At 32.5% G+C, this 19,818-nt stretch overlaps 3 protein-coding genes across 3 annotated transcripts; 1 reads left to right on the top strand and 2 right to left on the bottom strand.

Moving 5' to 3' along the window:
- Positions 1–4,863: 4,863 nt before the first annotated feature.
- On the bottom strand, positions 4,864–8,852 carry LOC135120946 (phosphatidylinositol glycan anchor biosynthesis class U protein-like). Its single transcript, XM_064045273.1, has 10 exons — positions 8,789–8,852; positions 8,571–8,648; positions 8,420–8,512; positions 8,200–8,313; positions 7,056–7,412; positions 6,725–6,986; positions 6,084–6,227; positions 5,648–5,727; positions 5,178–5,222; positions 4,864–5,114 (listed from the first exon to the last, which is right to left on the bottom strand). The coding sequence occupies exons 2-10, from the start codon at positions 8,623–8,625 to the stop codon at positions 4,864–4,866; spliced, it is 1,401 nt and encodes a 466-aa protein (XP_063901343.1). The 5' UTR covers positions 8,626–8,648; positions 8,789–8,852.
- Positions 8,853–11,465: 2,613 nt separating this feature from the next.
- On the top strand, positions 11,466–13,107 carry LOC135120924 (uncharacterized). Its single transcript, XM_064045249.1, has 7 exons — positions 11,466–11,531; positions 11,594–11,677; positions 12,064–12,278; positions 12,337–12,458; positions 12,511–12,575; positions 12,748–12,879; positions 12,943–13,107. The coding sequence occupies exons 2-7, from the start codon at positions 11,645–11,647 to the stop codon at positions 13,105–13,107; spliced, it is 732 nt and encodes a 243-aa protein (XP_063901319.1). The 5' UTR covers positions 11,466–11,531; positions 11,594–11,644.
- A 20-nt stretch (positions 13,108–13,127) lies between these two features.
- LOC135120923 (uncharacterized) lies at positions 13,128–14,996 on the bottom strand. Its single transcript, XM_064045248.1, has 9 exons — positions 14,920–14,996; positions 14,797–14,868; positions 14,584–14,742; positions 14,420–14,521; positions 14,253–14,355; positions 13,928–14,173; positions 13,539–13,877; positions 13,324–13,484; positions 13,128–13,262 (listed from the first exon to the last, which is right to left on the bottom strand). Exons 3-9 carry the CDS (start codon positions 14,617–14,619, stop codon positions 13,188–13,190), a joined length of 1,062 nt encoding a protein of 353 aa, XP_063901318.1. The 5' UTR covers positions 14,620–14,742; positions 14,797–14,868; positions 14,920–14,996; the 3' UTR covers positions 13,128–13,187.
- Positions 14,997–19,818: the final 4,822 nt, after the last annotated feature.

The raw sequence follows: 19,818 nt of genomic DNA, 5'->3' as shown, positions 1-19,818 counted from the left end.
TAGAGCTCCCTGATAACTCGACTTTAGTTTTTGTAGTTGAAGGCTTATTTTTTGTTATTGAGCGGTTTGTAATATTTTTCAACTGTGATTAAAAAAGGTTTAGGAGGTGAAATTTTGGTTATATGTTTAGTGTTTAGTGTTTGCGCCTTGGTAGTATACATATTTTGAGTTTTTGAGTTATATTTTTGTTAAACTAACGACTAAAGCCCTATGGGTCAAGAGGGAAACGTTATGTAATAATATCAAACTTGTCATATAAATAAATCTTGTGCAGGCAATCTTATGTACAAGTTAAAAATAAAATAAAAAGTTAAAAGACAAATAAAATGTTTTAAAGTGCTTTAGAGTTGTTAGCCTTTGACTGGTTATAGAACCGCGTTTATAACACTAACCAAATTATTCAGATGGACGAACAGGATAAAATTTAGCAACAATAAACTTTCTCTACTTATAAACCTAACACGTTAACACAAATAACCCGTTTATAATATTAACTTTTACATAAAAAACATCTAAAACTCTATCATCGAGAGTTATTTGGAATCTGAATAATAAAGAGATACTATACTTAATCTCAAAGACACCGCCTACGAACAAAATATTTATCACCTGTTGAAGAGTCAAGCCGCGTAAGGAGAGCAAACCTGAGCCCCTTCAGAATTATTGGTAATGAGGTATATTTATGCATTTAGAAAAATTTAAAACGGCGTTCCTATACTAAGTAGTAAGGTTTACGTCCTAACTTTAAAAAACTGTCCACCGTCGTCCATCGGCAACAGTTAACGAAAGGCTATGTTTATTAGGTAACAGTTAAAATCAAGTAAAATGGCCTACTTAACTCCGTAATATTTAAAAATCTTAAGGGATTATTTAATTTATATACTATGCACGTTGACCAGCGGAAGCGATAAGGAAAGCTAAAGCTTTACACTGATAATAAGGCGAAAAATTATGGACCGGCTTGCGGATGGAGTGAACTTTTGGTTTAATTTTTATAAAAAATCTATGGAAGCTACCTTATTTTGGACTTTTATTGCAAAACAGTATGATCAAAATAAATAATATATTTTTTCTAAATATCCATTTAAGTAAAAAATACCTATGAGCCCTTGAAATCGTAGGTTGGGAAGAAGTCATGGGCAATCTTTTTGTTAGGTCATAGGGAAAATTTACGAAAGTAGGACATTAACCGAAGGATATACTATTTAATGCTAGTCCTTATACTCTTGTAAAATTATTAAGTATATTATAAATTTTATATTATTACTATTAAATATGATACAAATGAAAAATAACTAAGCAGTAAGGTTAGCATATTTCCATTCAATTGCCCAACCACTCAAAAAATAATTTTTGTTAACTGATGCCCCTGAGGAAGAACCCTCACTGGTTTTTCCATCTGAGAGCTTTATTTATAGTATTGAAAACCTTTTACCATAGATCTCAGCCCTTTTAGCAACATGCAATTTTTCTTCTTCAACTTAGTACTTTTAACGTTATCCAGTGTACTGGTTAAAGCTTCAACCACTCAAGTTGGAATTAAGAAGCGCTCTACTCCTTGTCTTAATAAAGCCAAGAAAGGAGACAAAATATCAGTGCACTATACTGTATATATTGCTTATAAGAGTCTTTTAGCTTTTTTTTTTTTTATTTGAGTCGCTAATAGTGCTTATTTTAGGGGAAGCTAAGTAATGGTGATGTTTTTGATAGCTCTTTAACTAGAAAACAACCCTTTACTTTTACACTTGGTGCCGGACAAGTTATTAAAGGTTTTCTTGAATAAAGTTTTATATTCCTGGCCAGCAATTTTTTATATTCCAACTTCTTCTAAGGATGGGATAAAGGGCTACTTGGTATGTGCATTGGTGAGCAGCGCATACTTAAAGTAAGATATAAAAAAGTATAATAACGTTCATCTATAGCTTCCTATTCCCTATAGATACCACCCCACGAAGGATATGGTAAACACGGATCCCCACCGAAAATACCTGGGGATTCTTCTCTTGTCTTTCAAATTGAGTTAATGTCTATAAACGATAATAAAATAGACGAGGATGAACTTTAACGTGTTCATTTTAACATCGCCCCTTTTTTCTTATGAAGGTTTTGCTTTTATCTCTACATTTGACTAAGCATAGTTTATCATAAGCTAATAAGTAGAGTTCTTTTTCTGTCATTCGTTTTAAAAAGTTTAAACAAAAAAGACAGTCATTATTAAACCATCCTGCTTTTAAGGTTAATTGCTGTTTTACAAGGAAAATATAAAGCGTAACCGTTAAGGGCCAATCACTTATGCTGGTTATTAACACTTAAATATAAAAGAAAAAGATCCCGTGTTATATTTTAAGAACTCATAGCCTTAGAGGCGTTAAATTGTGCAAATGTTTTTCTTATATCATCTATAACAATTAAACACCAACCGGTATTTATGTTAAATTAAACATTTTTAGCTTTCATATTTATATTAACAAAACAAGTTAAAAAGTATATATACATAAATCTTCTCTCAAGTTAATATTTGGAACGGCTTGCCACAAGCCGCTCATTCTCACACTTTACTTTAAAAGAAAAACAAGACTGTCCACAATAATAATAGTATTGGTATAAAGATCTTTTTATAAGCAGATCAGAGTGATAAGGTAGTACTGACCCAGAGGATTTAATAAATAAACCTACGTTGCATAATAACTCTGTAATTTCAACTAATACATAATGACTTTTAATATATTTCTAATAATATCAGTAATACAACAATAGTTCTCTCAAGAACTCATGCAGTGTAGTTATTTTCTAACATAATAGAAAGGAGTTTCTAGAATTTGCGTTTGGAAAGTGAGTTGTCTATAGTTAAAAGTGGATAGTAGTACAGTACATCGAGGGTTCTGTTCCTACGTGGATCTATTAGAACATATTGCTAAAAAAGATTGGTAAAAAATGCTACTTCGGTGTCGTTTCCGCCTTAACTACGTTGTTACGCAATGGCAGTATTGGTGTATGGCAATGGTCCTTAACGCTTGACAAAGCGTTAAAAAGGATGTTGCCCCCATCCTTACTTTCTAACGACTGTTATGGGAAGTAATTTGCTCTTTTCTAAGTTAAAGACGTTTTAGTTTAGCTTAGTCGTTAAAACGTTGCGAAAAGGGACGGTCAAACGTATTAACCGGTGCGCCAACCGAATAAGATGCATTAGGTATTCCGGCAGACGATAAGGGGATACACAACACATGACTACATCTCTCGATGCAACGTGAGCAATTATTGGCACGCCTTCGTAATTTTGACTACCTCAGTTAAAAAAGCAGGCAGATCAGATAAAGCGTCGATAAAAGTTTCGTCCAGTCAGTAAAAGTCCCGTGCCCGACGAGATAAGAAACCTTTAATATGCGTCTACGTGGCTCTTCCGAAGTTACGCCTTTTCAAATGTTTCTCCAATGAGGTGTCTCCGTTTTCATTCCTGAAGGTGTAAACTTGACCCCCTTAAATCTTTAAAGCAGCAGCCGTTATTCGAGTAAAGACTGGTTAGTCTGGGGGCCACAGGACATTGACAGAAAAAATTTCATTTTCTATTTTAAGAAGAACACCATGTCGATAGCTGTTTCGCTTTCAGTCTTTTTTTTTAAAGCTCTTAAGTTGTGGTAAGTAAACTCGAGACTTTCTTTCTTCTCTAGCAGAAAGTGTCCTCTCCTTTATACGATCTGTTTGCACTCTCAAAAATTAAATTCGGATGGCAACCTGATTTCTTGCACTCTGAAAGTAAAACTCAAGGCGAACGGCAGAAAACATTATAAAAAAAGTTTACGTTATAAAATAAAGCTGCGAAAATAACTAGCGTAGTAAAAAAATATATACATAAAATTTCAGAAGAGTTTGAAATTCAGCTCTCGTAAGTAGCTTGGCGCAAGTCCCAAAATTTTAGTAAGATTCCCAAAAAAAGGTATTTATATGCGGGTAATAAAATTTTCCCCAACTCAAAGGTTTCAAGTTCTAACAATATTTAAAGAAGTATTGGTGCTCGGTCAAGTCAACAAACTTGCGGTATTTCTACTTCTCGACAGGGTAGTAAAAATTCCATTCCGAGTTATTTAGGAAAAGAGAAAGAGCAGAGTCTGTATATTGCTCATGCGTAGTAGTAAATTACGTTCCTTACGGTTTGTACTGCTAGCTCAAACGGGTTGAAGCCTTCTTTGACTCTGCTAGTAGTAAAGTCTAGCAATAACTTTATCCGACGCACGTTGAAGAACGGATTTGCGGCTAACGCATTGCCATGGGTACCCTCCCGGGAGTATATATATGAAGTGTGCGAGCGGTCCGAGGCGGCACCCATATTCTGCGAGTTTTGTCTGAGTGCGGCAGGCCTTCCACCCGCCGCAGTGTCAACTGCACTCGCGTAGAGTAAAAATTCCTTTGAATCCACCCTGTCCGGAGTCGTCCGTTAAATCAGACCGGACTGGACTACAAGAGGAGGGACAAGGCTCGCCTTCGACCGGATTTTATATATGAAATGAAGAAAAGAGGGTCCGTCTGATGTGTTATCGGGTCCAGTGCTTTTGGCCTTCGGGTGGTATTATACCTTTCTGGCGGTGATGGGCTAGTTATAATTAAAGAACATTTCTTAGTCTTTTATTATTTTTAGTTATCCTCACACTATAGTCTTTAAAAATGCTCTCCTATGCGGAGTTATACTTGTAGCCTTAACTTTTTTAATTTTTTTATAAATGAGGTTTAAGAATTAAAATTGTACAATTAAAAACGAAAGTTAACGAGATCTAATTTTTGCAGAGGATAGGATTAACTGAAGGCCAAAACCACCACCCGGTTAAAACCGTTAAGAATTAAAATGTTATTTAAATTTTATTTTAAAAGCTACATAACCCTTTCTATTTTCAAATTACTATTTCTAACAAACATGCCTTTTTCAAGATCAAATTTTCTTCTGCTGTATGCTATGGTTAAGTCCCACATAAGGATTAGAGTGGCAGCGGAAATAAGCAGAGTTTGAGCATAGTAAAAATTTGCATTTCCGCTGCAACGGTGGATCCACATGTACCAAGTGGTGGGCAAAAGCACGCTTGAGTGGAGGTAGATGCTCCCAACGAGAAACAAAGATTTTGTGTCTGTTAAAAATTAAAAATGTAATATATAAGTACTAAAGCTATATTCCTACTGGCGAAGCTTACAAAGGAAAAGATGCCTCCACAGCGACAACAGCGAAAGGAAAAACCCTTGAAACAATAAAGAATCGCGTTAGCATTTATAGAAGTGAAAAAAAAGTTACGATTACGAACAACAATTTAAAGAATAAAACAAAAGTATAAAAGAATTTTATTACTATATTAAAATTAAGTGATTAAACTAAATATATTGCACGTTATCCTATTGATATTATAATCCCTTTTTTAACTTTTTTTTTTTATTTTCTTAAAGTATTCTTGTATATTATTATTATATACTAAAATTTAAATTAATAAAATTTAAAAATTACCTTTCTCTAGTTTACTTTATAAATTTTTATCAACTTATTTATAAATTGAACTTTATATTATTATTAGAATTTAAATATAATTTACAATATAAATTAAATTCCTTTACAAGGATATAATAATGAAATTTTAAATAAAATTTCAGTACAAACTTTGAAGCAGATTACCTAAATCGCCGAGGGTCGGATAGATTTTGCAAGTATTTAGCAATCCAATAAACATAAGAAAAAGAAAAGACGGGTTATCCCTATAATATTACAAAAGTCGGTGTCAAAATTAATTCAAATGGAACAAAAAAGAAAAGTAAAATTAATTAAAAAATTGAATATTTTAATTGTTTATAATAAATAAAGTTTGAAAGGATTTTAAATAAAAAACATAAACAGAAAAAAATAAATCAAGCTTATAATTGAATTCTATTAAGTTCTTTTAAAATTAGGCAACTGCAAAAAGATTAAAAAGTATTAAGTATTAAATATTGATTAAGTGAACAATGTAAAAAATTAAAGTAAGTCAACGGTTTTTGAGTGATTTTTTGATTTATTAACCCGATATATTATAAAAGGTTTAAAATTTACTGATAAAATAACAAGATGCTTTTACCTGTACTTTATAGTAAGCGGAATTATAAAGGTCCAAAATAAAATGTGGACGGCCCAAATAAAATATGCGCGAAATTGTTCAAATATTTCAGAAAACATGTACCAAAAGAGACCAATATTTGGAGTTAAATCGGGAATAGTTAATCTCCAGCGAAAAAAAAAGATAAATAATTATAAATCGTCTTTATAATAAATTAAAACAAAAATAATTTTAATAAAATACATTTAAATTTAATTTTAAAGAACAGATGATCGTCACTAAGATTTTAAAGGTTAATTAAAGTTTAATGCTGCCGTTTCTAACTGAAAAATTTTTTAGTAACCAATCCTTTCTATTTAGTTAAGTAAAAAAGTTGGATTGGGTACATTCAAGAATAACGACACGCACTAAATTGTTAGATATAAAGTGGTCTATCCGTTTATAACAAAATGCAAAGTATAAAAATTGGAAATGGATTTAAAAACTTTGCTAATATAAAATAGTTTTATATTTGTGCTTAAAAATCTCAACAGCAACATAAAATTGTTTATAGATACAGTGATGCAAGCTGTAATAGTTAATCTTTTTTTAATTAGCGACTTTTATATAATCTAGAAATTTAATTTCTCTAAATTTAAAATTTATAAATTGCTAAAAAGTACGGAAAAGCGAAAGTTTCTTCTATAAAGTCCCACGAGCCACTAAGGACGAACGAAACGTACGTTAAAAGACAAATCCATAAGAAAAAAAAAGCGCCAACAAGTAAAAAGTTGGGGAGATTGGATAAAAATTTAAAAGGGGGCTCAGTATTTTGGTGGATTTTGGGGGAAAGCAAAAGGAGAGTTGCAGGAACCAATAGAATAATCGAGTAAAGGTTAAACCACGTGGCAAGGGCAACCGACAAAGTTGTAAAGAGAAACTCCCCTAAGTATAGAAAGCATATAGAGGGATTGTGAAGATGTGCAAACTTTCATATAACCGAAGCAATATCACCTGCTAAGGCGAAGTAAAAGGCCATCATCAAAGAAGTGTTAATGAAGACTACGGAAGACCGTGCAACAGTGGAAAGTATGATATATGGATTAAAAAGATAACAGAAGAGAACAAAGCTAAGCACATCTGTGCTAGAAGAGACTTGAATTAGCGCGTAAAGTTCAAGCCTTTCGCTTAACCATGCACGCGACGCCTTCGAAGGAGAAGAAAGTTTAGCGAGGATGTGTTTATAGTCTTCCTGGATGGACTCATAGTAGAAAGATTCAAGAAGTCGTGAGGACTTGAAAAAAAGAGCTGCACTCCGATAGAGGAATAGCGAGGTGACAATATCGCTTAAAAGATACAATAGAAAAAGCCCTAAAAGTTATATCAGTCAATAACAATAACAACAAGATAATAGTAATAATAATAACAAGGGTATATAGTCGTAGAAACTTAAACAATAAATGTTAATATGGCATAATATTCTGACTATGTTAACAAATAATATTAATAATTAATATAATATTAAAAGTTTTGTATTATTGATACTTAAATTTAAAAGTCATCGTAAATATATAATTCCTAAAAAAGTTATAATTATTTTGAAAAATATACAGAAACTTATAAAAGTACTATGTTAGAATAAGATTAACAATAGAGGAAATATGTTATCTTCATAGAAAGATGTATAATAAGCGAAAGATAACTAAATACTAAAAAATTATATACAGGTAAAAAGATAACTTCATGAAAATATTTATTAAGGATTCTATTAAAACTAATTAAGTTATAATAGCTTAAAACGGCTCACATCATAAAATAATATAAAAAAATTTTAAATAAAAAAAAGAGGGGAAAGAGTTTAATGAATTCACCAACATAAATCTATAAGTAAATATACTCTTATAGTTAATAAAAATAAATAACACTTCTAATAATTATTTAAAAAGACATTATGACCCACCAGCAATTAATTTTCTTTAGTTCAAAAACCAAAATTTTAAATTAAACTTTGGCAAAGATAAATTACTTAGAGCAAAAATTTCTTCATAGAAACAATATGACATAAGTTAACAAATCAAAATATTTTGAATTAAGTTGAAGGTTTCTTAAAAGTTTTCTTTTAAAATTATTTAAAATATGAAAATAGTGAAAAACAAACCAAAATTATACTCTTTCAAAAGCTCCGCTATAAAAATAAGTAATGGATTTTCGTGGATGGAATCTCCGTAGTACGGTGACAAACCAAATTGTTTATAGGTTATTGCCTCCTTGACTGGTAAAAATTTGTTTAAAATTTATATTTTTTAAAAAAAATAAACTAAAATTATAAATAAAAAGTTTTCAAAATTAATTTAAATCCAATTAAAAGTACACAATACGTCGAAGGAAGCTGGTTGTGGGCCCGGAAATTTCAACACTATTAAGTAGAGTTTCTCCAATATAGTAAAAGAGGCCCACTCTTATCAATATGGCTAAAAGTGAAGCCAAGATATTACAAAAAATAAATTAAAGCCAATTTAAAGTAATTACCTATGATAAAAAGAACAAAGATTTTGAACTTTTTTAAAAAAGGATTGAAAATCATTGAGCAACATCCGATGAAAAGCCCTATACATTATATAAATACATAAACTATTAGCTTCACCTACACACTTTAAATTTACTAAGATAAATATTAATTGTATAATAAATAAATTAAGCAAATTTTAAACGTTGATATATTAATACTGTAGTAACATAATCACAACCTGCCTAAACATGCAAATAAATATTCATAGTTATTAGAAAAATTTTGCCAGTTGGTATCCGTATAAACACTAGAGAATTCGAAATAGTGGGGGCTGCACGATTATGAACAGGCATGCGGCCCTAATAATAGTTTCCAACAACATTAAGGTTTTTAAACCTTCATTGGCAAACTACTTTAAGAGTTAGTTTAGTTAAAATGGTTACGGAAAACGCGTTTGAGTTTAGTATCACGATAATAAAAAAAGAAAGAAAAATGAAAAAATCAGGTTATCTTTTAAATATAGTTAGTTAATCCATATTCATTTTAAAAGTAAATATAATTAATACTGCCAAAAGTTGGGTTTACACACGGTTTTTTTTGTTTTTGTTTTTGTTTTCTATTTCGTATACTGTCCCCTTGATAATACCATTTGCGATTAGGTGAATAGATGTGTTTGTTTGTTTTTGGCCCTTAAGAATTTATAATAAATGGTATTTTTACAATTGGTTAAACAGTTTTCGTGCTTCTGCTCTAATTTAAAATATTATTTAAATCAGTATTTCGAGAGCAGTGCCATAGTTTTAGCAAATGCTACAGACTAGCCGGGTGCAATTCTTTTAAAACATTAACTACACCCTCACCATCTGCGTGCATACACCATTATCTGTTAAAATAATTCATTTAACTAGTTTTTATTAAAATTTATAAACGCCATAGCATTGCTCAAAAATTTTACTCCACAATGGGTAATCGTATCATTTCTGTTTGTCTGATCTTTTCAATAGACGGGCTTTCCGAACAATAATACAACCATTAATATTAGTATTTCCTAAATTTACTTTTAAATACTCCGCCACGGCTGCGTGCCAGCAGTGAAGTATAAAAAACCTGTTTAATTCTAGTTACTATTATATTACATTTATAGGTCGACGAAGAAAGTTGACATACTGAATTCAAGATCAAGATTTACCTCTATAAAGTGACTTTTATCTTGAATATTTAATAAATTCATTTGCAGCACTCAACTATACACTCATCAACTTATACGCAACAACTGTTAATAAATTACTCAAATAAAGTAAATGACTAGCATACTTTTATTTTATGAATATTACAATAATCCTCATGCGAGAATGCCTCTACAAAAATTTTTATCTATAAACTTACGCGCCGGCATCAAATGGCTAAAGAGTATTGGATGAAGTTTGATATTCTTTAAATCCTTTGATAATAATTTTGGCCACGTTTTTCTTAAAATTAAAATTTAAGATGCCAGAAAAACAGGGCTTGGACTTCTATTAAATTCTATACGTTTAGTAGCCAACTGTTCTAATATGGAGTAGGATAGACTGTTGTACGTGCGAATTGTTGAGCATTGTTGGAGCGGCAGCCCAGTTGTGCATATTTGTTACGCAGCCTAACAAAGGGATGGCGCGAGAGTAGAGGTTAGATAGTGCCAACATGACATTTTTTTAACTTTGGCAGATAATTTTCTTTGATATAAATAAAAATTATAGATTAGCACTTGTTAATGCAGATGTATAGTTTAGATATACACTGCCTGCTTGATTCTATAAACAAAAGTTTTTGTTATTTCGACCGAATTATTGGCTAAAAATTGTTTAAATAATTTATTTAGAAAATGAAGAACAACAGAAAGAATATTTATAATTTGATGATCAATATTTTTAAAGAGAACTATTTACTTAAGCATGCATAGCTTGAAATAATTTAAATTATATATTAAATTGCACTATATTGTTAGAGTACACCCAGTGTAAAAAACTAGTTGCAAACAATACTATCCTGTACGAACTACGAAACGTTACTGAAAAACGTCTAATACGATAACCAGCTTTATAGCATCGACTAAATGTTTTGGCATTACATAAGTCATACCTTCCAGTACCACTTTGTTGATTATCTGTGATATAAACTTTGATAAAATCCTCTATATCGTAGCAGAACTTTTTCAGCAGCGACTATTTACCTTGTCATTGACTTGCACAGTTGAAGTTAATGGATTAGAATTTATTAAAGGGAACAAAAACGCGGACGTATATAGTAGCAAATAAAAACTTTCACAGTGTAAGTCGAGCTTTTCTTTTATTATAGAAAAGTTAGTTTTTCTTAAGCAATCCTTTAAACCTTATTATTTAAAATATTAACTTCCCAGTAGATAGAATAGTATTTTTCTTGCAAGTTTACTTAGAGCTCTAGTAGGTCTTTCGTAAACCCTTTATACCAATTTTCACTTCTTTCAATAGAATTGCCCTAACGAAAACTTATAACCTATATAATTAGCTATATTAATGAGCAAAACAAATATAAGATTAAAAAAAACTGAATTATCTAAATTTTCTCAAAAATTTTGCGTTCCCTTCTCATTACTAGTAAAAGGTGAGGGTACGCCATTTCCTTGTTAGTAAATTATTCTCTTGTTAATATCCCAAAGTTACTTAAGTCCTTAGTCGAATCCTCTGCATTTGTACTATGCTCACATTTGCTGGCTTAGGATAAATGCAGCAGTTAGATGTTATTTAACTTTAAAAGTAATTAGATATGAATCGAAATTTTTAATTAGAAATATGCACACAAGGGCTGTAAGAGTTGTATAAATCGATATCATACGTCAAGATTTTACAATCCGGACGACTATCATCTAAAATGCATCCGGTTTCGAAAAATCATTAATGGGATATATCAGGACTAAATTCACTTAGGGTTTGTTAGACTCCATTCAGCGTCCAATTTAAGACAAGGTTCACACCGTGATGAAGTCCTTATCCTGTTGAATAGGGCTTAATAGAATTTTCTTTTAAAGAAACTCACTAGCCGGCTACAGAAAGATCCTACTACTCTCCGATGCCACTCCATGTCCAAAGATTTAAAGGAACATCTAAAAAAGGTACTTATCCCCACAAAAAATAGCAGTAAGGCTGTAAAATCTTGTTTACCACTATTGTCCTCTTAAAATTTATTTTGTTTTTTTATTAAGTTCTTGTTTTCTGATGAACTTTTAGTTTCACGGGCAGATACATAAGTGCTTTCAAAAGATATAATAAAAAGTAATAACCCGGATCCCCCCTCTTAAAAAGTTTTTTTTACTTTACTATTTTTTGTAATCAGTAAGTTAACTAGTTCCTTTAGTGAACTATTTAAGTTACTAGAATTTAATACTTAGTACATATTTAAACAACTTTTTTTCATAAATAGCTATATATTAATAGTTTTAACTATACAATACCCCTTAAAAAATTTCCAAAAGTAATACTTGGCATTTCTGTATATAAGGAATACTGTACAAAAGGAATAGTAAAATTGAAAGTAGTATTTGATAAAGGAAACACCCACCGAACATCCCTGGAGGAACCCAGGGAAGCTGAAGTTATGGGGAAAAAGTCAGAGAGCCCAGAAAAAGACAATTCAGAGGAGGATACTTTAAATATAAAGGACTTTAAACACAGAGTTGCCGAGGTAAGGGAAGTAATCTATGAGAATCAGAGAAGGTTGCGATAAGTGTAAGAAGTTTGTGATCCAGCAGAGACTACTACAGCTTGTTTCTAGAGGACTTTTCGGCGGCTTCTCTGCTTCTTCGCTACTCCCGCTGGTTGACAAGAGAGGGCAGTGGTCGTGGAAAGACGGCACTCCCTGCGAGGGGGGCCTCGACAATCTTCGACTTACTCCAGGTTGGTTGTTATATACTTGACTTAGCATTCTTAAGATTTCCTTTATTTGTAGGCTGGGAATGGATCGACAACTGGAAGTACACGGTTTCCGCAAAATATGACAGGGACGGTTGGCAGGTATGAGTGTAAGTTGGGCTTGACATAACTATTAACTAATGCCGAGTTATAAGTAATATTTCTCAGCCTAGAAAGAGTGCCTTTTTATATTGTATTAATCCTGTAACAAAGATGTCGCTTTTCTTCTGTAGAAACCGCAATTATGGGAAAATATTAAAGCTAATATTTTTAGTACGCTTTTAGTTTTTGGGACTCGAATTGGAGTAGTGAGCCACAACCGCAAACATTTGTTCGAAAAAGAAAGTGGACCAGAAACAGACGGATGATTGTCGATCCGAAGCGGGCAGAAGAGTCCATCAAAAAGGCAATACAGCCTTTTATAAAATTTGTTTATTTTATTATTACCGAGCGTTGTTTATGGGTACAGGCCCAGCAGGACCAGGACTTGTCCGAGTCTGTGCGACACTCTCTCCCTACTATTATAGAATCGAAGCTAACTTTGGCAAACAATTACACCCTTACTATAGCAGTCACCCTTTTGCTACTTGTTACATCCATCGTTTTACAAATTTATATTATACACCGCATTTAAAGGAAAGCGAGTTCGTTACAGACAAAGAAATATTAAGTGAGTATATTAATCAAGTATTATTAATTTATACACGTACGACATCAATAAATAGGACCCCTCAGTACTACTACCTTTAAATGCTCTACAAGGACATCGGCCTTATAAGGGAACAGATTCTAGAGCAGTAAAAAGATGTTTGGTGTGTTTCTACTTTGCGTATAGAACAGCTTATTCAACCTTTTCGTTAAATGACCGGCAAGACTTGTACAACGCCTGCAGCGTGGCAGTAAAAGTTTCAAGCAGACCGACTTTTCTGGCCAAAGACAAGACTTTGCTATAGTGTTTGTCGGCGCTTAAATATTTTAAGTTAAGAAGGAGGTACTCGAGGAGCGGCGTTTCTGTTAAGCAACGATGAATTTTATAGAATAGAAGCCGGTCGAATCCAAACGGACCTGAGGAGACCAACCAGTCTATAATTAAGGGGACATCAAACTTTATAGCGTCCAGTAGCGCTAATAACGACATGTGGAGGGGTATAAAAAGGCTCACTTCCCCAGCTGAAGGGGTACTCACTATTTGGGTGCTCACTCCACGCCCCCGCAGAGGCGCAGGAGCAAAGTCCTCACAGACGCTTGCGAACGCATTAACTTTAAACATGTTTAGCATTGTGCGAACCAATAAAGTGTCGCTTTCGGTAAGAGAATATAGGAGCTCTTGTGACAACAAGAAGAGGCGTTCATCCCCTTTCTTGGTCAAAAAGGAGATATTTTCACGCAACTTATATTCATACGCTGCAAGAAGAGGACTTTACCACCATTTGCAAATAATAGATGATAAAAACCTTCAGCTAACTGGTTCCAAAAGCCTACAAAACGGCTGAACAATGCTGGCCAGTCCTCGCCATATGCTTCTGTCTTTAGTAGTATGTTGGCAGCCTTCTCTGAAATCACTTCCAGGGTTCGACAGCAACCGGCGACCCATACAGAGATGGCCAAGGGCAGGTAAGAAAGGGTCCCCGCTCTGCTGCTGCAAAGTTGGTTGTCGAGTTGTTCAAGTAAGCGGACTTCATATATGCTTAGGCAGTCGACTAATAAAACAAACTATTTATTTATAAACATCTAAGTGCTTAATAAAGCTATAAAAGTTAAAATATTTTTTAACCTTACCAAAATTATTGATACCAGAACAAAACAATTTTGATAGAATTTTTAAAGACAACTGTACGCAAGCGTAATACTTCTCCATATTATCAATTTGAAACTTAAAAGTCTACACTATAAAGTTTCAAGCCAACAAGAAAATATGTATATGTATCGTAACAAGGATGATTCACCTGTCGCAGTACAAGAAGCTCGTACTCACTAAAAAAATACTTTCGGGAAAGGCTGTAAACAAGTTGTAAGATACTATACATTGTGGGAAAATTCATAGTTTTCTTTTATTAAAAATAAAACGAATTATAAAATCACAAAACCTTATTTTTTTTTATAGAAATACCACCTTCTTCTTTAATTCGAAAATTACCAGGGCCATCGTTAAGCTAGCACAACTAAAGCTTCTGGATCCGAATGTTTGCTGATCTTTAAAGTACCAAAAAAGTTCGAATTCAGTTAGTTTCCCCAAAAAATCGAAGATGGAACACTTTTTAAAGGTTGTCTACCAAGTATTAAAAGAAAGAAAAGGGAAATTGCGAAATGATTATGAAAAAACCGACTGTGTAAAGTCCTCACGTTCCAAGTTAAGTCTCAATAAAATTTTCAAAGTTACGCAGTCAAATAAATCCTAGTTTGATTAATAAAGTTTTGTAGGAACCTAAACACTATAACATATAACTGTAGAGCAGGTTTTTAAAACATTTAAAAGTTCCTCACAGGACAGATGAGTTGTTAAAAAGTTCAAATCCTCATAAAACAAGTTGTTTTCCTACCACAAATATAACTATAAGCGTAAAACATCAATGAAAAAAAAATTATATTATAGGGGGAAAAGAGGTTTATATTAAAACTTTAAAAACAAACTTTTTGGCTGCAAAAAGTGAAAAAACCAATAGCATTTGATATATTCATGTGAACTGCGAAAGGCTCCAATTTCTGTTAGATCGAAAGCGAATATTCTTTTTAAAGTTTATAAAAAAAAAGTTGCTGATTTTTCTACAAAAAGATTTATAAAAAACAAAGACATTTACGCTATAAGTTATATATATGACAGAAGTAGAAATTACAAAAGTAATTAGTATATTAGGGTTATACGAATCTTCTAGCCCTACACGGTATAACTACTAACATCTAATATGATGTGTACAACATCACCACCTATATTTTCCAGTTTATTATATTATTTATTTATAACAATAACATTACAGAGCTATAATTATAGCTTTTAGCCGCTTTCTCACTATGTATGCGTACATCCCTTCGTGTTCAGAGAGGGCTTCACGTGACTCAGCTCGGCAGAGGACGAGGTCACTTCCTACAGTCGCCAGGTTCGTAACTTAGAATATTCTAAACTAGAAAGTTCTAAGGCGTGCTAATTCAAAGAAAAGTTTTCTCGGGAATAAATTAAATTTAATAAATTTATTTATAATGTGAACCCTTTATATCATAATAAAGCGGAGTTTTGGTACAAACCATGGAGCGTTTGTAAACAAATGAAATGGTGGCTTTTTATTAAACCTGCAGTCTTAAAAGTAACCTATTGAGGCGATAATCAGAAGAAAAATCATGGACAAATACTGAGAGAACAAATATTTTTATAAAAGAAGAACTTTCTTTTTAAGATTAAAAAACGGCTTTGTCTGTGTAAGCATGTATATAAATAGCTCGTAATTCGTTTTGTTTTAAAAGTATTGCTAATAGGTTACTCATATTAATTAGTATCTAGCACTATACCAGAACACTTAGCCTTACAACCATAGGAATCTTCTGGGTGAGTAAGCAACTCTTTGTCGGTGGGTCGCCCTTTTTACTTTTTAATAATAATCCGGATTTAAGAACGTTAGTGTTAATTTTTTTCAGATATTTTACTATATTTGAGAGACAAACCTGAAAAAGGTTATGGACCAATTTATCGCATCTAAAAGATATACTATTTGCTCCATGGTCTGCAAAAAGAAAGAGTTTAGTATTTTAAGTGTCCTGGAAAGTCAGACATGTAGACTGAAAAGGGATAGGGAGAATAAGATTGAGCCTTATGGAAACACTTCAGCTCATTGTTACTGGAAACTCTTGTCTTAGTTCTTCTTCGCAACCTACTCTACCTCAAATCTATATGATTAATTGTTAAGTGGTCTTGCAAGTTTTAGTGCAAGCGCAAACTTGAGGAGTGATGCAAGTTGTTTACCCTCTTGATGGTTGTGTGGTTCTTAGTGTTAGTTCTATTCTCTTCTGTTTCTTTTGTTCTTCTCTGTTACCGTTGACCTAAGTTATTTATAAAAATATTAATATCTTCTGAATTTGCAGTATTTGTAACAGTAACTCTGGTAGAAAAGGAGGTTTAAAAGTGATAAGGTCATACATTCGAGAGGTATTTGGGAATGTCTTCAATTCGAACAGTACTTCCATCACACCTGCTCCCTTATTGAATTTTTGTTTCCTCGTGGCATTCATGACAAATTGGAGAAATGAATCCAGTGGAAAGACTACTTTAAAGTCAAAATTGTTTTGTGAATCGTGTGAAGGCAGGTAATAAATTTTTAAAATAGTAAAAGTAAAACAGCTTAAAACTTTTTCTACTATAGAAATACTATTAATAGACCTATAATCGACTACAAATTTTTTTCTATTAATATAACCAGTTTTTATATAGTCAATTAATAAAATTTAAAATGTTATTTTGTTAAGTTTTTATTAATATTATGAGGTTATCAGTTATTAAGTTTATGTTTTCCAACTTTTCTTAAAAAGATAAATTACATCTGGTGCAAGCCTTTGCAGACTTTATTATATACGAGAGTATATTACAAACAGCCTTAGGCAAAAGAAAAATTTTTTGAATTAACTTATTTTTACTGTCGCTTGAGTGCGCTTTTGTATTACACCCATTTTGAACAATTCAATTTTTGTCTGCAATTCTAAATGTCTATAGTTTTTAACATTTTCCTGTTTATACAAAAACTTATGGCCTACACCTAGCACACTACCTTTAACAAATTCCCATCCCGTCCTAGGTAGCCACTTGAGTGTCTTTGACTTAGCATTTTTATTATTGTTTTTTATACCACTCTTTTTAAATCCATCTTATACCATTAGATACTTCATTTATATTGTACTGATCATAAGCTGATTCTGCAAGGTAAGTTCATCTCATTACTTGAAAAGGTTATTAAAATCTTTATTAGATAATTTTTGGTTTTTTATGGTTCGGCGGTTGCGTATAGGTAGTAAACATTTTTAGATAACAGCTAGTTAGCAATGGTAAAGAAGTCGTCCTTTTGTAAAGTTAATTTATTTATTTACTTACATTAATCTCATCAACTAGGAAGTTTTTTTATTACTATAGAGGTAAGAGTTGTAGTATAAAGTTCTTACAGCATTTAAAGATTCCGCTCTTGCAAGATATGGCACTCAAAACGGAACTATATTAATAAATTGTCCCATAGATTTCTACAATGTTTATTTAAATTAATTACTATTGTAAACGTTATTATATAATATAATTTAATTCTTCGCTATAATATAGAACTGACTTTATTGTTTAAGCTTTAACGCATTATCTAAAACTTTAATAAATAAAAGTATAGGAGACAAGTCTTCACTCCATCTGATATCTACATCACTAATATTTAGATCTTTTAAAAAAAAATTGCAAATAATTTATATTTTGAGATAATGGGGGCGGCTTTTAAGGTTATCAATCCTTATGATAATTTTCTAATAACTCTATATGTTATCCAATTCTTAATAAACAATTTTTTTGACCGTCAGGTTTCTGAAATGAAAGCTAGCTCCACCTTTTTTTTTTTAGCCTTTAACAAATTTTCTTAAATTTTTTTTTTGCTATTTATGTAGGGTAGCGGTCTATTAACTTTTAGATAAAAACCACATTTCTGCAATAAATGTGGACGCTTTTTATATCAAATTTTTAATTATCATTGCAAAAAATTGTTAAGAGCAGAACAAAACGACGATAGGACTTAGTACAGCAAGCAACGCAAGATCAGGCACATTAATTGGAAACTATAAAAGTTTAAAATATTAAGTAATAAACAAATTTTTGTATAAGGATATAGAATTATATTTAATATTTTAACAAATTAGAAAATTTTTGACGTTTAATTACTCTTAATTTACTAATCAAATTGAAGCGCCTATACAAATACTGAGCTACAAAGAAAAGTAATTATTAAACTGCTTTGCTTTTACAATCTAACAACGGCGATGGTGCAGGATGCGCATTATACACATGTAACTACTAATATAGGTTACTAAAAAATGTGAACAGTACACATTTCTTTTCGGGACTCCCTGTTAACACTTTGGTACTTTATAAGGGTAGTTTCCTATCTTGTTGTCCGCCTTTTTCGCAAATGCATTTAAAACCACCCTTAATCCTCTTAGTAACTTGCTTATTACCAAGTTTTTCATTCTTCGGTAAGCGGAAACACTAAGACCCGAGTTGTTTCTCTGTGCTAGCTTCTACTACTAAAGCACAAGAATCATTGCTAACTAGAATAAAATATTAGCTATGGAATGAGTTGACATCTTGCATTGTTATCTATATCTGCACAAGTAATTTGCCCTCCTTCTTTTAATGGGTATTAGCACTGTTGTAAACCTTTTGAAGGCCACTGGGCGTCATGAAACTCTCTAAAAATGATGTATAAGAAAATAGGACCTTGTTCCCTTTACTGTTGCTTGCGCATGTACCTGCATGCTAACTATACTTTTTTTTATCAGGTTTACCTTTTTTGCGGAGACATGCGTAGGCAACCTACCTATTGCTTCGATCATCGCGAGGTACACTGCGGTGAACCTTTTAAGAAACATTTTTGTCAGCGGTCAGTCAAAGCTCGTAGTGGGAGCACTTGGCATCTCTTGCATTTCGCTGTTAGCTATATCTCGCAGCTTTTGTAACAGGTAGTACACTCTTGATTAAAGTAAGGATAGCTTTTTGCCCTTAGGTTAATCTCGTAAAGTTGCCTAAAAAGATTGGATTATATATGAAATTCAGCAGTTCTACTGTAAGGTAGTTTTTATCGAACTGCTTGGAGGTGTTACTTAAACTAATTAGTTGGTATCCTAGTATCGATCCGTCACGGTGGATCACCGTACGTTGGCTGAAGGCATATCATAAAGTAGTAACTGACATTCCTTTTGGTGTTTAGTAACCCTTTACTATATGGGGCTCCCTTTAGCTTGAGATGAAACATAAAAGTAGGCTTGAAAAATATCTTAACTTTAAAGGAATGGTGAACCCCCACTCCCCTCCGGGTCGTGACTATGGTTGCCGTGCTTGTGACCTACGCTTCAACCCGTCCAATCTGAGAAGTCAAATCTCCAGGACCTCGGTTAGTCTGCGGTGGGTGACTAGAAGCCTAACCGTACTGCACCCCCTCCCCCTTCTCTTACAGGAAATAAGCCCTTTAAAATGGTAAAACCTTACGTATACAACAGACCTGAGAAAGGTTTTAGATTACCTTTGTCTTGAACAGGTTTGACTTCTGATTACAGTTTCACTTGAGCTACATTTGGAGGGGAAAGTGGTCGGATTTTCATAACTGAAGTTAACCGCAGT

This window comes from Zophobas morio, unplaced genomic scaffold (assembly GCF_036711695.1).
Source record: "Zophobas morio isolate AGI-343-1 ecotype UQ-CSIRO unplaced genomic scaffold, CSIRO_AGI_Zmor_V1 ptg000451l, whole genome shotgun sequence".
In the NCBI taxonomy this organism is placed as follows: domain Eukaryota; kingdom Metazoa; phylum Arthropoda; class Insecta; order Coleoptera; family Tenebrionidae; genus Zophobas; species Zophobas morio.
Note: the sequence above shows the minus strand (reverse complement) of the source record. Positions and strands in the feature narration are given on the sequence as shown.

Bases quoted from the DNA above. Each gene is read 5' to 3' on its own strand.
- LOC135120946 (XM_064045273.1), bottom strand. From the start codon at position 8,625: ATGATTTTCAATCCTTTTTTAAAAAAGTTCAAAATCTTTGTTCTTTTT. The intron at 5,728-6,083 runs GTAAAAGCATCT...GTAATATTATAG, and splicing joins CCGCTTACTATAAAGTACAG to GGATAACCCGTCTTTTCTTT. The intron at 5,223-5,647 runs GTAATCTGCTTC...TATTGTTTCAAG, and splicing joins TCCGACCCTCGGCGATTTAG to GGTTTTTCCTTTCGCTGTTG.
- LOC135120924 (XM_064045249.1), top strand. From the start codon at position 11,645: ATGTCCAAAGATTTAAAGGAACATCTAAAAAAG. The intron at 12,279-12,336 runs GTTGCGATAAGT...GCTTGTTTCTAG, and splicing joins ATCTATGAGAATCAGAGAAG to AGGACTTTTCGGCGGCTTCT. The intron at 12,880-12,942 runs GCAATACAGCCT...TTATGGGTACAG, and splicing joins CAGAAGAGTCCATCAAAAAG to GCCCAGCAGGACCAGGACTT.
- LOC135120923 (XM_064045248.1), bottom strand. From the start codon at position 14,619: ATGGCCCTGGTAATTTTCGAATTAAAGAAGAAGGTG. The intron at 14,522-14,583 runs GTATTTCTATAA...TTTTAATAAAAG, and splicing joins TCGAATTAAAGAAGAAGGTG to AAAACTATGAATTTTCCCAC. The intron at 14,356-14,419 runs GTGAATCATCCT...TTTATAGTGTAG, and splicing joins AGCTTCTTGTACTGCGACAG to ACTTTTAAGTTTCAAATTGA.